At 40.5% G+C, this 17,107-nt stretch overlaps 5 protein-coding genes and 1 long non-coding RNA gene across 7 annotated transcripts; 3 read left to right on the top strand and 3 right to left on the bottom strand.

The window, feature by feature from the left end:
- The first annotated feature begins 34 nt into the window (after nt 1-34).
- Nucleotides 35-2,398, top strand: LOC140788717 (BURP domain-containing protein 12-like). Its single transcript, XM_073138119.1, has one exon. The coding sequence runs from the start codon at nt 228-230 to the stop codon at nt 2,139-2,141; it is 1,914 nt and encodes a 637-aa protein (XP_072994220.1). The 5' UTR covers nt 35-227; the 3' UTR covers nt 2,142-2,398.
- Nucleotides 2,399-5,414: 3,016 nt separating this feature from the next.
- On the bottom strand, nt 5,415-7,156 carry LOC140788285 (uncharacterized). Its single transcript, XR_012108997.1, has 2 exons — nt 7,016-7,156; nt 5,415-6,436 (listed from the first exon to the last, which is right to left on the bottom strand). It is a non-coding gene; the product is annotated as an uncharacterized lncRNA (long non-coding RNA).
- LOC140788282 (CASP-like protein 4A3) lies at nt 5,613-7,690 on the top strand. Of its 2 annotated transcripts, none has more exons than XM_073137473.1 (3): nt 5,613-6,094; nt 6,177-6,312; nt 7,004-7,690. In XM_073137473.1, exons 1-3 carry the CDS (start codon nt 5,613-5,615, stop codon nt 7,193-7,195), a joined length of 810 nt encoding a protein of 269 aa, XP_072993574.1. In that variant the 3' UTR covers nt 7,196-7,690. The 2 variants fall into 2 exon arrangements, with proteins under 2 accessions (XP_072993574.1, XP_072993573.1); XM_073137472.1 differs by having other exon boundaries at nt 6,177-6,366.
- Nucleotides 7,691-8,530: 840 nt separating this feature from the next.
- On the top strand, nt 8,531-8,902 carry LOC140788284 (uncharacterized). Its single transcript, XM_073137475.1, is given in 2 exon segments — nt 8,531-8,733; nt 8,735-8,902. Coding segments are annotated over 2 exon segments (240 nt in total). The 5' UTR covers nt 8,531-8,607; the 3' UTR covers nt 8,849-8,902.
- A 1,021-nt stretch (nt 8,903-9,923) lies between these two features.
- Nucleotides 9,924-10,892, bottom strand: LOC140789182 (uncharacterized). The gene is made up of 3 exons (XM_073138790.1): nt 10,395-10,892; nt 10,189-10,319; nt 9,924-9,993 (listed from the first exon to the last, which is right to left on the bottom strand). Exons 1-3 carry the CDS (start codon nt 10,755-10,757, stop codon nt 9,924-9,926), a joined length of 564 nt encoding a protein of 187 aa, XP_072994891.1. The 5' UTR covers nt 10,758-10,892.
- A 471-nt stretch (nt 10,893-11,363) lies between these two features.
- Nucleotides 11,364-16,888, bottom strand: LOC140788281 (uncharacterized). The gene is made up of 14 exons (XM_073137471.1): nt 16,512-16,888; nt 16,032-16,176; nt 15,120-15,187; nt 14,978-15,031; nt 14,798-14,881; nt 14,250-14,335; nt 13,647-13,727; nt 13,433-13,563; nt 13,250-13,291; nt 12,776-12,852; nt 12,597-12,684; nt 12,433-12,514; nt 12,027-12,099; nt 11,364-11,872 (listed from the first exon to the last, which is right to left on the bottom strand). Exons 1-14 carry the CDS (start codon nt 16,610-16,612, stop codon nt 11,704-11,706), a joined length of 1,281 nt encoding a protein of 426 aa, XP_072993572.1. The 5' UTR covers nt 16,613-16,888; the 3' UTR covers nt 11,364-11,703.
- Between the last annotated feature and the right edge of the window lie 219 nt (nt 16,889-17,107).

The following is a 17,107-nucleotide window of genomic DNA, read 5'->3' as shown; positions in this document are numbered from 1 at the left end:
TTAAAAATAATAAATTTATGATTACAAGTTCTTTTTTTTTCTTTTAAATAAAATTTGGTAAGAAAAGAAAAGGTTAGATTTTAAAAAAAAAATTTTTTAAAAAAAAAAAGACAAGAGGAAGAGAGATAGAACCAAAAATAGACTCATGCGCACATCTATTTATTTTCCCTCCCTACCAGCCCTCTCAATTGCTTTCCCCCAAAACACTCAACCACCACTCCACTCCAATGGCGATACCCAGTCCTTACCTCCATCTCCGCCTCCGTCTCCTCCTGTTGCTCCTCCTAGTGTGGTACGTGGCGGCCTCACATTCCTCCACGTTGTCCAACTCGTCCGTGAATCCCTTCACCGCCAAGGCGGCCCTAATCAGGTACTGGAACCGCAAGGTTCCCAACAACTACCCCCACCCCTCCTTTTTCGTCTCCAAGGTCTCCCCACTCTCTGCCCTCGACTCCGCCACATTCTCCTCACTCGCCGCCGCAGGCGACCTCTCCGCCCGCCTCCCGGCCCTTTGCTCCGCCGGCCGCCTCCTCTGCGGCAACTACTCCGCCCCAGTCGACGCCTCCCTCTCCAAATCCACGACCCCGTCCGCCTTCTCCTCCTACGAGAACTCCAACTTCTCCAGCTACGGCACCGGCGCAGGCGGCGGGGCCGACTCCTTCGCCTCCTACTCCCCCGACCTCAATGTTCCCATCGACACCTTCCGCCGCTATAGCCGCGACGCCGCCGGCCACAACGACTCCTTCACCTCCTACGCCCCCGACGGCAATGTCGTCACCGCCAACTTCACCTCTTACGGCTCCTCTGCCACCGGCGGTGCCGGCTCCTTTACCTCCTACGACGACTCCGCCAACGTCCCCGACCTCCGCTTCACCAACTACGAAGCCAACTCCAACGGCCGGTCTCAATCCTTCTCCTCCTACTCCAACGAGGCCAACTCCGGATCCCAATCCTTCGCCGGCTACGGCAAGTCCGGCAACGGCGTCCCCGTCTCCTTCACTTCCTACGGCAACGAGTCCAACGTCATCGGATCCGGATTCGCCAACTACGGCGAGAACGGGAACGGCGCGACGGACTCCTTTACCGCCTACGGCAGCAACGGAAACGTCCCAGAGAACACCTTCCGGTCGTACGGCTCCGGCGGGAACGCCGGATCCGATCGCTTCAAGAGCTATCGCGACCAGGCTAACGTCGGCGACGACAGCTTCACCTCCTACGCGAAGAACGCCAACGGTGGCGACGCCGGGTTCGAGAACTACGGGAAGTCCTTCAACGAAGGGAGCGATACTTTTAAGGGCTATGGCGAGGGCACAAACCCTAACCACCAGATCTCCTTCAAGGGCTACTTCGGCGACAATACAACCTTCAAAGGCTACGCCAAGTCCGGCGTCAGCTTCAAGGACTACCACAACTCCACCTCCTCCGCCTCCCTCTCTGTCGCCGGAGAGAAGAAGGCGGCGCCGGCGGCTAACAACCGGTGGGCGGTGGAGCCGGGTAAGTTCTTCCGGGAGAAGGATCTGGCCAAGGGGACGGTGATGCCGATGCCGGACATTCGCGACCGGATGCCGGCGAGATCGTTCCTCCCAAGATCGATCGCCGGCCGGATCCCATTCTCCGCCAGCGAGGTCCAGCGGGTGTTCGGCATCCTCCCGGACACTGCGATGGGGAAGGCCGTCGCCGACACGGTGGCGGAGTGCAATCGCCCGCCGAGCCGCGGCGAGACGAAGCGGTGCGCGGCGTCGGCGGAGGACGTGATCGACTTCGCCGTGGAGGTGCTCGGGAACGACGTTGTTGTGCGGAGCACCGAATCGTCCGGCGGCTCGAAGGGGCCCATCCTCATCGGAAACGTGAAAGGAATCAACGGCGGTAAGGTTACTAAGTCGGTGTCGTGCCACCAGAGCTTGTTCCCTTACCTCGTCTACTACTGCCACTCCGTGCCCAAGGTGCGGGTATACGAAGCGGACATCCTGGACGTCAAAACGAAGGCCAGGATCAACCACGGCGTCGCCATCTGTCACCTCGACACGTCGGACTGGAGCGCGAATCACGGGGCATTCGTGGCGCTCGGTGGGAAGCCAGGGGAGATCGAGGTATGCCATTGGATCTTCCAGGGGGATATGACGTGGGCCGTCGCCGATTGATTGGTCGACTCATCTCGTTTTGGCCGCTCTTCAAATTTTCCTCTCTTCTCAAAAAAAGAATTTAGGGGAGAGGAAAATTGGGGATTTGGGGGTTTGGGGTTTAAGGTGGGTGGTAGAGTTTATGGTACATTTCTACTTCAGAAGTGTAAATCTCCGAGAATTGGGGGTTTCTGGGTGGTTGATTATCTCAATCATTTGTTTGTTATGTTAAATATCTTTAGAAATGAATTCTAATTCAAGATATGATCATTCTATAATTACTGCTTCTGCTCTGAGAAGAGAAACTTAGAGGAAAACAAAGAAACAGAGATTAAAAATGCCACTAAATACTAATACTAATCTTGTTCTTCAATATCACTACTTGTGGGGTTTAATTTGTGCTATTCTTGCATTAACTGTGAGGTTTTTCTTATTATCACGTTGTGGCTTCGGACAGAGTCAGATGTATAAATGTATTGTATTGTAATGTAAAAGGAGGGTTTGGTTTTTCTGTTCTGAAAAACATATGAAAGTAATTAGGTTGCTTAAGAATCTAAAACATATATATAGAATACTAGTTATTGGGGGGAGGTGGTACTCCGTACTGATGTTCTTATGTGTTTCTTGACAAATAGATAAAACGAGAAATCATAGAATTATCTCCTAGGCCCAACTAACTATTGTAATCTAGTATTTGTCATTGGCTCTTGATGCATTCTTTGATAGCTACTCATCTGGGTTCTGTCAGGGGAACATGATTTTGATGCTTGTCTAAAAGTCTTGAGAGATAAATCTTTTGTTATGACTAAAGATGAGAAGGTATTGAAAACTGTAACCCAGTAGAACTTCAATCCTGCCTGATATGAAAATTATCAGAATGATGCACATATACCTACTTCCACCTGCAAGTTGCAGCTATATCAAAATCTTGCACTGTTTAAAAGACTTGTCTAAATGTGGCCCTGCCTGCCCTACTGAATTACTGCTCATTATAATCCTCAGTACTCATTGTGTCAGGACAATGTGTTGTGTTGCACTAGCAAATGTTCATTTTCTTCATCATTTGATGAATTGACCACAATGAGGAAAAGGTAACAAAGAACTTTGCCTCCCACTTATACAGGCACTAACATTTGGTGGTAGAGGTAAAGAAGAAAAGAAAAGGAGAGTGTTTGCCAGTGACTCTGGGTGCTTTTATCTCTCTCTCTTTCCTTGGAGATGCCAGAGTTGGATTCAAATCTGGATATGTTTTGGCGAGTCTGCAGAGGATGTTTCTTTGTATTCTTCATCTCAAGCCAGTCATGATGATCCATAAAAATACCATGATGTGCCAAGTTGCATCAATGGACCTTTCTCCAATCATCACAAGAGACATGAAAGCAAAAGTGGAACTCCAACTTCTCCAATCATAACTCCTCCCTATTTTTCTTTAATTCAAAGTTAGTATTTAAAAAAAAAAAACATGATTCCTTTCAACTAATCTCTCTTCCTCTTTTCTTTTGCTTTTCTTGCTTTTGACTCTTGTTGCTCTGGCCAATAAAGTCAGCTCATAGTCCAGACACAAAGCAAAAGATCGAACACGAGTATAACAACAAACAACAAATGAAAGGACCCCTTGTCCATATGTTAAGCATGATCTAAGGTCTTCTTATTGCCTTCTATGCTATCTTTATTTGCTGAGCTCTCTTCACCATAGTACTGCAAAAAGATTCTAATGGCCTTAAAGCTCATCATTGGATCTCATTATTTCAGCAGGCCAGAATATAGAGTAAGAGGCACACAGAGAGGCAAAGTGGAAGACAGAGAGGGGTATAAGGTGAAGGCAGTAGCAGAGCACATGGAGTGTTGTTCTTAGGCACATGTTACATTTTCCACAGAATTTAAAGCTACAAATGTGGGGAGATGCCAACTCTTCATGCCTCTCTTCAACTGTACTGATTGGTTCTGGTTGAGGGTATTAACTCCTTTCCTTTGGATCATCTGGATGCTATCTTTATGGTAGGTCAGAAAGAGGAAATGGATGAGGGACTTCTTTGGCTTCTGATAATTAAATGATCTGAACTGTCCTATGAGTGCGAATTTAATGTCCCCTGTCCCCTGTAAAAAAATAAAAAAAGATTAGGAAAAAGTTAAACTCATTCTAGAATTATAATTGGTCAGAAAATAGCCGAAAGATTTTAATTTACAATTATCATACGATTACATAATTTATGAAAAAGAAAAAAGAATTACAATATAACCAGGAGAGGAGTACCTACAAGGCTACAATCAAAGTCAATTAAATACCGGTGCTTTGAGGTTAGTACTGACTGGGCCCTGGCTTCCCGGAGGCCACGTCGGCAACCGAGCCCGGAGTTTGGGCCTCACTAAATGGGCTTTCCGTAGGGCCCACTAGACTATTAGGCCACAAGATGGGCCTCCGTGAGCCTTATCTTTAACTGGGCCCATTGGGGGCAAATCAAAGTTCATAGGGTCTGGAAGTGGCACTTTTAGCAGCTACTTTTATGAATCCTTTTTCGCCAAATTATATTTGTCACTTGTCGTTTTTGGCCTAATTTAAAATTTGCTCTTAAATAAATATAGTTCATTAGCATCAATATTTTATGCCATCATTAAACAGCTAAATAACTAACTATTCATACTATTTGAAAATTTTATTTTATTTTATATACTTGCTAATGATTGACGAATAGTTGCCACTTAATATGAATCACAAGAAGATTAAATAGTTCAGTTTAAAGTACATAGACGCAAGTTAAAATCGAACTAAATTACATGGAGTAGAACTATAAGTTACCCATTTTTTCCCTCTGGCTGAGAGAATTTTAGCTATATGTAAAACGAAATCCTGTACTTTGATAATTTTTAATAGCTAAGGAGTAATTGAAACTGGAGATGAATTGTTAATGACCAAATGGAATCTTATCAGGGAGTGGATTGCAACTGGCTCATGCTTTAATCGGGTGAATCTAATCAAAAAGTCCGTCTTCTCTGCTACGTTGCACCCCACAACGAAAAGCGAGAGCTCTCCTACTCGCTGCCTTCCAAAAAGTTTTTTTTTTTTTTTTATAGTTCTATTTATAAAAGCTTTCAAGAATAAAACTAAGATGTCAATAGATACTGAAAATTTTTAAACCAGACCACCAGGATTAAATTTATAGAAAAAAAACCCTTAAATTTTAGTAATTATAATATTAGACACTTTGAATTGGATGTGTTTATTTTTATACTAACTGTATATTTTTTTAATAATGAAAAACGCACAATTTATTAGAAAATAAGAAAAAAAGGAAGGGTTAAATTAGAAAATCTATTAACACAAATAAATAAATAAATAAATAAACATAATATTCGAATCTTCTCAGGTGGTCCAAAGTTCCAAAACCCCCCACTGAATAAAACCTAAGACTCATAATACTATTTGAAATTTTTTTTTCAGAAACACCCACCTTGTTTCCCAAATCAAATCCCCATCTCCTAACTCGAGAAGCCATGGATTCCCCTCATCGATCACCGCCCCAGGACGCGGCGGAGCACCCGAACCCGCTCGCCTCGGAAACCCTAGCACCCAACGAAGAGCCCATCCCCTCGCTTCCTCCATCCCCGCTTCGCCTCACCTACTACCCGGAGAACCCGAGCCCATCGCCGCCGCGAGACGCTTTGGAGAAGCCGCCTTCTCCGTCGCCGCCCGAGAAACCGGCGGCTGCGGTTGTGGAATCGGCCCTGACGATCGGGAACCTTCTGGCCCGAGAAGATCCGTCGGCGGAGACGGTGAAGGAGGTTGGAGTCGGCAGCGGCGTGAAGCGCTGGCGGCGGCCGGTCCCGGCGACAGTTAGGCGGAAGGATGTGAGGATGGCCGCGGTGGGACTTAGGGTTTCGGCGATGGTGCTGTCCTTGGTATCGTTCTCGATCATGTCGGCCGACAAGACCCAAGGTTGGGCCGGCGATTTCTTCGCCCGCTACGACGAGTACCGGTACGTAACGAAATCCTCAATTCCTTCTCCACCGTCCGATCGAGAATTAGCGGTGATTGATGCTTTTTATCGGAACGGGCAGGTACTCGCTCGTTGTGAATGTGATGGCGTGTGCCTATTCGGGGTTCCAGGTGTATGCGGAGGTCTACCGTACGATCACGGGGAGTCACATCACCGGCCGTTCGTTAGGTTACCATCTCGATTTTACGATGGACCAGGCAAGTCAAAGTTTGATTAAAGGATTCTTGTGCCAAAGGCCGTGCCAATCTCCGGTAGGCAAAGCACGTATCGGTATCGCTCGTGCCGGGCCGATGTACTGTTGGTGCACTAATAGTCTTGATACTAAAAAATAACCATTGAACTTTTTTAGTGCCTTAGAATAGGTTTTAAAGGTTAATATAAAGTTCTTTGATAGTTTAATATATGCAATTAGATTTTAATCTCATTATTATTTTTTAACTTTTTCGGAACTTCCAAGTTCGGACAAAACTTCGGAACAGTAAAAAATGTAAAGCATAATCTATATAAATTATGCATCAAAATATAATTAAGTATCAAAAGAGAGTCTCTAATTTCAGTTTGTTAAAAGTAAGATATGTTCATGCGTTAGTATGGGTGGCCGGAGTATTGAGGTATCAATAATTTATTTGGTATGCATGGACTGTTGTTGCTGATCCACGCAACAATCCCTGAATAACTATGAAATCACCCTTGCCTATGTATCACCATGATATTACCTAGTTACAATTTGCAATGCTTTCAGAGTAAGTTTAAGTTTCTCATATTTGGATGGATAGTGGATAACTATGGGCATACTTTTGGGCAGCTGAAAGGCTCATCTGCATGCAGAGTACTAGCAAATAGCTAACTGGAAAAAGAAGTCCTTTAACTATATCAATCTAACTGCAGATACTCGCTTACCTTTCAATGTCTTCATCGTCAGCGGCTGCCTCCCGTAACAGCATATGGGTGACAAGATTTGGAGCTGATGACTTCACGAAGATGATTGATGCTTCAGTCGCCATGTCATTCTTGGCGTTTGCCACTCTTTCTCTTAGCTCGGTTATCTCTGCTTATAATATCTTCAGAGGGAAATCATAGGTGATTTTTTGATGGATTTGCAGTTCAGGAACTAAGAATTCCTCACCAAGAACTTCCTTATCCTATCCCTATACCTGTGCCTAATAGGCCATAGAATACTGAAGGATGTGATCTAACTCAAGAATAGCCTAGCAATATGCAATGTCAGCTTACCCAGTAAAGAATGCAGAATTATTTATCAAATTATCATTGCAGATGCAAACCCTTGATTCTGGTGCAGTTTAAAAGGAGATATTATTTGGCATGTGGTTATGCAAGCCTATTTCAAGCTGAAAGGTCTCGGACTTACCTAAGTTAAAGGTGTCAGGCTATCTCAGTTGTCTTTATTTTTCAAGTTGTATGAATGTATCACAATATTTCGTGAACTTGTTTCATTGTTTTTTTCTTTTTCCAGTTGGGAGAAAGAACAGATTAAAGAGGTTCAGAGTTGTTTACAGAGGTGTATTAAGTGTCTTTGGATTATGATAATAAAAGTATAGACGTGATTCTCCTGCCTTTTGAATTTTTTTAGTACTTGGGACTTCCAAAACAACAACTTGAACGGGTATATGAATGTGATTAGAGTAAAAGATTACATATAAATATCAAATGCCAGTTAAGAAGTTTTTTATTTACTCAGAATCTTGAAAATAATTAGCCTATCTTTCATCAAGTAAATGGCAGTTTTACTTGAACAAAAGAAAAAGATCATGTAAATGAGTAACCTTTGAATTCTCCTCCACACTAATATGTGCCAGGGTGAAGTTGGCACGAAATTGTATACCATCTTCCTTCCAATCCTCTTATTCTGACCTGTAAGTGAGAAGCCCAATAATTCAAAAACTATCATCGTAGCAATTAGACATGGTGCTGTTTCTACTTAAGTTAAAAACATGGCCAAAGATATCTCAAAATAAAGAGCAAAAAGAGTCCACTATATGTACAAAAACTAAAAATAAAGTCTGCTAATCAGGAGAATATTGAAAATTCACTACGCTTAACGGCCGTCACTATTTTGCTGACAAAAAATAATTGGCCCCAATCTATGAACAAGAGAACCAGAAACAAGGCAACAAAATAGAGGTTACCATATCCGAAGTGAAAAAAAATGTCATTCCAACAGCATCCTCTAATCCATGTTCTAATATCTCCAGGATTCTTAATTGTGGATGCTATCCAGGTTTCCCATCTGAAAAGACTATAAAAGAAGCGGACTTGTTAACAGGGTTTCTTTCATAAAAAATGTGACTCATCATTTGTACAGAGAGAAGGCTTCAACTCAACTAAAAACTTCTCTTCAAATCAGTTGCTTTGAGGTTGGAAATGAGAAGTGTATTGCCAGTTTGAAAGTACAAATATTTCCTCTATGTAACATGCAAACATTACCGTCACTCCTGGAGTTGAATTTGATTCATTCTGTTGAACCAAATTGAATGCAGAATCATGTGAAAAAGGTCATATTTAAGTGGCTTGGCATGCCACAGGAAGTGTTTCTGCAACTTTACCACACGATTGTGCATAGAAATATATCGCCTGAAAGAAATTCCCAAAAGTATATTTTTCAAATTTGGTATATCTTTCTCTGCAATAACTACTGAAAAAGAACTCCAGTCCAATACTTCATCAAAAGGTAGCACAAAATTGTCAGCAATGATAACTGGAACACACTCATAATATATGGCTTCCACAATTCTAGGACTGTTTACTTCGTATCCCATAGGACAGATGCAGAATTTACTCGACTTCATGTGTTGGATGTAAGACATTTGTCGAGAGACTCTGTTTGGTAGAGGGCCATAAATTTTCATATCTTCATCTTTCCCATCCCAATGCTTGAGAAGGATGGGTCGAACCCTGCCATGAATGTTCCCAGCAAAAAAGGCAAGAATAGATCGCTGAGAAACTGGTCGTCCGCCGACATATCTGAGAGGCCTCTTCGGAGTCCTGATTGTTGTTTCTGGGAGGGATACATCCTTTCCACGAACAAATATTCCTTCTGAACTATCTGCATTGCATAGAGCTTTGATGGTATTTTTACACAGTTCATCATGTGTCGTTGTTGTGTAAGGCCCCTGAAAAAATTGAGCAAAGAATGTGGGAATGGTTAACGAATATACTAACAGCAAAAAGGATACCAAAGTGAAAAAATCTCACATAGGCCAGAATTAGAGAAGTTCTATGTGTAAGATTTATTACCCAATTGATGAATTTGCTAATACTGTGCAAATTTGCATTCATGATTGGCAAATATACCCTTCTTTTCAATGATTAACTCTTCATTGTAGTTGATTACTAGGGAGGGATATTACATACATAACTCAGTGGTTCATAGTTGATCACTAATAGCAGAGTATCTCAGCATTTTATTCCTAAAGACCTAACAAAATAATGATAATCACAAGCAGAAAAAATCAGAAATTAAGCCTACAAAATATGATCATTTTGAAGGAGAGGAAAATTTTATTCTACAAATCAGAAAATTGATATATGTTATTTGATGACGCATGTAAACTTACCCAATCATGGCAAGCAACTAGAAAATGATCTGCTCCTCTAGTGAGGTTCCAAAAAGGATATTTTGCAGCTATCCTGTTTACATAGTCCCTTAAGAAAAGTGACAGTGGTCTAAGATTATGTGAATCAGGCACATAAAGAGCAAGTTCTAGCTGGCGCGAACTATATGGTAGATAGAATAAGTGAGCTTTGCTTGGATCTTTAACAACGAATTTCTTATTCTCCTCCATCAACTTCAAAAACCACCCTTCAGAAGCATATATTCCTTTAAGATCAGGTGTGTGGAAAATTGGCCTCTGACCATCCTGATAGATGTAAACTTTTAGTATGCGTTCCATCAGTTCATAGCTCCTGAAATATTACAATTTGTAACTGCAGTCCAGTAAACAAACAGCTAAAAATTCTAAATTATTAGCATGCAAAATTTTGGTATTAGAACACACAATACTTACTGACTTCATACTCCAAGTTAACATCCATTTGAATTCTCCTAATATTACCTCTTGAAAACTGAGACGTTCCTGAACAATGGAGCATGAAGATCCGGATCATCAACAACTAAAGGTGCATTCTCGATCTCCTTCTTGGCATATATAAGCGCCTCATCTGGCGACATCCTCCAATAAGCTATCTACGCAGAAAATTAAGTATCCGTCACCTTCAATATTTATCCGATTAAGATTAGAAAATTGAAGCGGTTACCTACCTCTCGACGCAACGGTGTCGCCTTTCTGCCACCATTACTAGAATCCACATTAGAGGAATGAGAACTCCGGACTGGAGGAGGAGGAGGAGCAATCGACCACGCAAAGGACGAATTGGTGCTGATGGAGTCGAGAACAGAGGTGGCTCGCCACGGGATTGGCTGGAGAACTGGAGGCGGGGGAGGAGATTGGGACGAGCCAATGGACAATGGATAAGGGATGTAGAAGGTGAGAAGAGCGGTGATGGCAGTGGTGAGGACGGCGGCCGCCAAGATCCGCCGCCTCCATCCGGAAAAAGCACGTCCGCGGCGGAGGCGGCGGGAGGTTCTCAGATCGCCGGCGGATGAACGGATCGGAGCCGCCATGGGAGGTGGCGCAGAGGTCGGATTAGAAATCCGGGGACGGATGAGGAGGAGGAATAAGATAGCATGACGAGAATAGAGGTAGTTCTCAAATTAGATTATAACGGTAAGAGAGAGAGGCGAAAGGAATGGTAGAGGGAGAGGGAGAGGGGGAGAGGAAAGAACGGGATAGGGATTGAGACAGGATGCAGTTTGACCATTTGTAAGCATAAGACGTTCGTTTTTTTGGATAAGTAGTCACTCAAAGCTACGCGCCAAAGAACGTCCCCCCAGCAGGGCCAGCATAGTTGAGCTGGAAAGTTTGCCATGTTCTATCGCTAAATAGATTATAGTGACAAGTATGGAGATAGGTCAGGGATTTTTTGGTGGATTATTTGGCGCTTATACACTGGTAGATTGGTATTTGGATTTTGATGTGCTAGTTTAAGCGAGGAGAGATAGAGTGGATTAATAGGTGAGATTAGAGAGGACAAATACATGGTCTGCTAAGAGCTTAATGCAAGTGGAGATCTTTTGAAAAGAAAGTGCGTTAAACATATCATCTGCATATTTTAATTTTTTGGTTGGAAAACAAAAGGGTTTATTTGGAGTTAATTGGTTAGATTGGACCCAAATGAATAACAAGGACCACTCTCATAAATCTGCAAAAGGTTACTACATAAGTATCAAAGAAACATTTCTTCTCACAATATATTTTAAATTCTTCTCAAAAAAAGAAGAGAAAATGGTATCAAAGAAGCCACGGTGAATAAGAAGATCAAAATTGAGCTGAGCTGCTTTTGTAGGTAATAAGTAAGCACGTACACGACAATCCTGCTTGAGCTGATCCTCAGGTAGGATTTATTAACGGGCATCGGTGTTTCAGAGTCACGTCTCTGGAGCTTCAAGGTACTGAAGCTTTTGTATTGGAGTATTCAAGGTGTTGAAACTCCAAGAACAAAGCATAGAACTAGAAGATTCTTCCAATAGGTTTCAGTTCCCGTGGCAAATGATCGTAATTGCCAGAATCTATATCTGCTTGGTACATAGGCCGCTTTCCAAAATTCTGCATAACGCCTTCAGCCAAGTGCTCTTTGCTTGGTGTCAGCATCACATAATTTGGATCTGCCCTTTGATAACTGTGAAAAAAGAGAAGGACGTAAACAGTAAACTAGTTTTCTCTGATCAGCCACTGGCAGCTCTTTGCGAAGAGCATCAATGAAACCTATTATCGTCATTAGACATATGATAGCTTATGTAGACATGCTTAAAGAAAGATTAGTTAGGCAAAACCTGGGTTCCCTTAGATCTTCGACACGGATTCCAAATCCGTATGATGTTGTCCCATGCAAGCGGTCATTAATAGCTGAAAAGACGATAAAATAAAGGTGACTTCAGCAACAGTTATTTACTCATATCAATGAGAACATATAATTCTGCAGAATAAATAATATGTGTCAAATAAGTCAGGTTACAAGAAACATGGACTTGACTTTCAGTTTTCAGGATATCCAAGCAGCAATGATCAAGCAATACAGCTAACATTTCAAACAAAGCATGATAAAACGTAGTCACTATTACTCATTTTGAGTTGTAAAAATGTAAATTTTGTGTATTTCAATAGTGATGCGTGTAACTCCTCAAGGCTATCCAAGTAAAAAAAAGGCCTACTGTAATCGGTGTGAAATCTTCAATATACCTGTAATACTAAATGTAAATGAAGGTTTCCACCAAGACTTGAATGCCAAAGAAACAGAAGAGTTGAACGGGCCCAATTTCCCCTAAAATAGGAAAAAAATGACAGTAATTTATCGACATACTTTCAATCTATTAAAAAAATGTAACAAAGGGAAAATCTCTTACCTTCAGTAAGAAGTTCTTATTAGCTTGCCAACTCGCAGCTAACTGAAATGAAGAAGAATCAACTTTGCCCAATGATTTATCTTCAATCCTTGAGGTCATTGTCAAATAGAATCTCAGAATCCATACTCCAATAAACTACTATGTAAGAGAAAGAAAGATATGTCCATAGAGCAAGATACCTTGTTGACAATTCAAGACCAAAGTCAATGTAATTCGTAATTCCAACTATTTGATTTTCCTCAAATGGATTATTCACCTGTTTGGTATAAGGAATAGAAGTTTAATTGACACTTCACATCCACAGAAAAGACTCTAAACATCATGCAATCTCATCACCCAGCAACCAAGCTAATAAGGAAAATTAGACATCTCGACATGTTACATGCACGGAAAAAAGTGCTTCCCACATGAGTACAGTTAAATTTTTAACTGGTCACAAGGAGAAGCACAAAATGTAAGCATGCCTTGTCTGAAATGGATTTCCTCATTTCCAGATATTCATTAAACGGCATGCACACATAAAGTTAATTAGCTCTGGTTGAAAAAGTGAATGCTTGGAATTTATATGATTACAGTGCCCTCTGATAATATTTGTCTCTGCTGCTACTACTGTTACCACTATAGTACATTTACAGAATGACATATAATCTTACCCTTCGTTGAACCACAATATGCTGATAGAAGGATGCAATCAACTGCACAAGAAAAGAAAATGAATTAATGATTGCAGAATATATCTTGAGTCATGATAGTATAAGAATGGTAAAAGGCAATTAAATGATAACAGTTGTTTCCAAAAGCCAGAGAAATAGCATAGAATAATGATAACGACAAACCTGTGAACTTCTAACAAGCTCAAGGGCAAAATTAAATGAAGGGCATAGTGGGCTGCTTGATCCTACTCCATAACTGATTGCGTAACTCCAATTCTTTAAATCCTTTAAGCACATAGGTTGCTTGCTATCATCTAACAAAATATAAGATGAACAAGGAACAATAAAAAAAATTGCAATGCGCGCATATTTATGTACAACATACACAGGCACTTACGAGGTGGCTTGTATTGCACTCCCGCACATAACCTTCCTGCTCTACCAACCAGCCATGCACAAATGGGCTTCTCACCAGATACTGCAAAAGAAGAATAGCAACGACTAGAATGAAATTTATGTTATATTGAGATTTGAGAACCGCATATATATTGCAGGAATTTTCCATTATAACAAGAAGAAAGAAGAATTGCCTGCAATCATGTACAGATGTGCTATATGTACTTTACCAAACATATTACTTGTTCAACTCTAGTCAATAACTGGCATTCTACACATAAGTTTTCCCCATAATGGAAACAATGTGACTTGGAAATTCCATAAAAACGTATTTGTAGAGCAACTTTTCCCAGTAGGCAATCGCCTAAGGATTCTATTCCACTGTAGTAAATGCAAATGTGTGAATGTAGGTCTATCATATGCTTTGCAACACTTTAAGGGGGAACTCCATCAACTTACATCCAAGTAATGCTTTGTATTTGCTAATAGTATTGCAAGTCTTTGCATGAGAAATCACAGATATTTGCTGTTTAATCAGACACACGGAAGGAACTCAAAACAAAGCTCACACGAAGATTTAGTTGCAATTATGATGATTACATACTAGGGAATGGCATGAAGGAAGTCCCAAAGGATAACTTCTCTGATCCATATCTTAAGCCCATGATACCATAATCTTCTAGATGAACCCTGCATATATGAGCAGAACTTGAAAACCACATTGCTAAGTAATTAAGACAACTTATAATTAGGAAGTGATACACTTCAAAAGTTCAAATAGAACCACAAATTGCATTGTTATATTATAAGGGGAAGGAAATAACTGTAGGAAGTAAGAACATCACTGGACAGCATATTGATAAATAAAATAAAAAACTCTAAACTTCAAACACAGATTGAAAATGTTCTTTTTTCTAGAATAATATGAATTTGATGCCAAAAAGGTGAGAGATGACTGATCAAAAGCAACCAGTTTAATAGAAAACTGTTGTGCACACCTAAGCGAACTACTTTTGCTTTGAATTGGAAGCAAGAAGTAAGAACTAATCAGAGATGCACTCATGTAGGTCTAATATTCTCCCATAATTCTGTTCCCATCTTTATGCAAAGACATGAAAAAAGAGGAATCTAGATTTGGTAATAGAAACATACCTCTTTGCTGTCAGCAAAGGGAACACACCAAAAGCTCCAAATCGATATTTTGGATAGTAAGCACACGACCTCAACCGCAACATCCTAACAAGCAAGTTAACAGGTGGATAAGAAACTGCAACAAATTATATTAATAATGAAAACTTTAAAGAAGGAATTATTTCCAAGAACGATTCTTACGGTTCAGAAGTTGATACCAGAAGGTCCATAAAAGTGTGAGGATGATCTAAGTCCCTATAATATAAAAAGCAACAAGAATGATGCACTTCCGAAAACATGATTTTGGTTATTTAAAGCTAAAATAAACAATAAAAGCAAGAACCTCTGCCAGCGAAACAGGGCACTTCCTCCAACAACCTTCACAGCTTTTTCATCAAGTGGGGCAGAGACCTGAAAGGATTAAGGTAGGCAAATATTTTCCTTCCAAGAACCCAACATCCACTCTTCTTAGTCACCTAAAAGGGCTACAAGAACCCTTATTCCAACTGAATATGTATGTGCGCACACACACTTAACAAAGTCAAGTATCTCCAAAAATATTGCCATAAAGCATCCTATTGATATTATGGACCATGGTTAGAGGAAAAAGGTAGGTGAGAGACATTACATACATGTAGCCCACCTGTGTCAATTTTCAAAAAGTTCTGAATCGACAACAATTTAAGGAGTTGCATGAGCATATTTTTATCTGAAAAAGTTTATCGCATCACTGATCAAGCAAGAAATAATTTTCCAAGATTATTTTCCACAATCAATACATGTCCCGAAGGAAATTCGTCCCATTAAAGACTAATTGATCTGTATAGAACACTTACATGTATACCAGATAATTTAGATATCAATACATCATACGTTAACTAACATTTGTTTAGTTATATTGGAAAGCGATTATAAAAAGGTCATGTGTTTATAACACTATAATCTCCTTAAGTTCAATTATCTGTGCCCATATTCAGGGATACACATAATCAGAGCAGAACATGTTATCATTTATTTTAACAAGTACGCATATGCCAATGATCAAAAGAAAAGTGATTAGCTCAGCAGAAAAAAGTTAGTACTACCATCATTTGGAAGATTAAAAGAGGCATGCATGAGGAGTTGAGGATACAATATGTAAACTCACAAGCACATTCTTGTTTGGCAAGGGCCGTGTACGAGAAGTATAACAGACCAGAAAAGAAGAAAACTATAAATATATTAAGTTGACTTCAATCTATGTTTTTAAGGATACAGTTGCAACTAAATCCACATGAGGATCTTCCAAGGGCTTCAACATTATCCTAGTGTTAAGATGCGCTGCTTGCTCAATGTAGTCCTCAAAAAGACAACGCAATGCAAGCTTCCCAAATAGCAAGTCGTAAGCTGGGACTAGCATCCTGTGCATCAGTAAACAAAGCTTAGATATAGTCTCCTCAATAATGGACTTAGTTGCATGAATAAGATCTTAAAAATTGTTTCCTTGAATAAACATTTGAATAATTCCAATTTAATCAACTAAGGACCAGCATTGAGATGAATATATTCCAGGCTCGTGATTTCAAATACCAAGATCCAAGCTTGTGACCTCAGAAATACAGTTACATAATAATTCACTTAAACATAAAAAAGTAGAATAATCATATGGATTACTTCCGATATCTGAGAATAAGCAGCAAACGGAACCGAATCCCATTTGAAACCCTAAAATTATGACGAACAAGTCGATCCATACCTCGTTCGGGCTGCGAGGGGAGGGAAATCGAAGAGAGGAGGAACGAGAACCATGGGAGGAGGGGGTTCTTCGCTGGAGAAGTAACTTGTGATGTTGCCCATCTCGGTCGTCTATGTCTTGGCCTCCTTTCTTCTCCGACAGATAGAAATCGAGAATTGTTAAGACTGAAGAGAGGAGGAGGTCGGTTGTTCGCTTGGTTTTCGAATCCCGCTCTTTTCTCCCGAACGATGCGGTTCTAACGCAGAGCGATGCGGTTCTACCGCTTCCGATAAAATAAACTTGTAATGAAAGAAAAGAAAAGGAAAATGAAAAATTACCGAGGGAGAAAAAATAAATTGTAGTCAGCGTATGTATATGATTAATAAATTTATGTCTACAGTTTTGCTATTGTTAGCAAACTCATTATAAAGGCGATTGGTTTGGAGAATCAACTCGATGGCATAATGACTTAATAAAATCTAAATTAAATAACTTAATATATTGACTAAATATTGATGAAAATATTAGTATCTTTATATTTTTGGAGGATTAGCTGTTTAACCTCTTCAATGATAAAATAAAAAAAATAAATAAACTATACACGAGACTTACTCCAC

The sequence above is a fragment of the Typha latifolia genome, chromosome 5 (genome assembly GCF_019914945.1).
Source record: "Typha latifolia isolate L0001 chromosome 5, TyphaL0001v2, whole genome shotgun sequence".
NCBI classification, from domain to species: Eukaryota; Viridiplantae; Streptophyta; class Magnoliopsida; order Poales; family Typhaceae; genus Typha; species Typha latifolia.
Note: the sequence above shows the minus strand (reverse complement) of the source record. Positions and strands in the feature narration are given on the sequence as shown.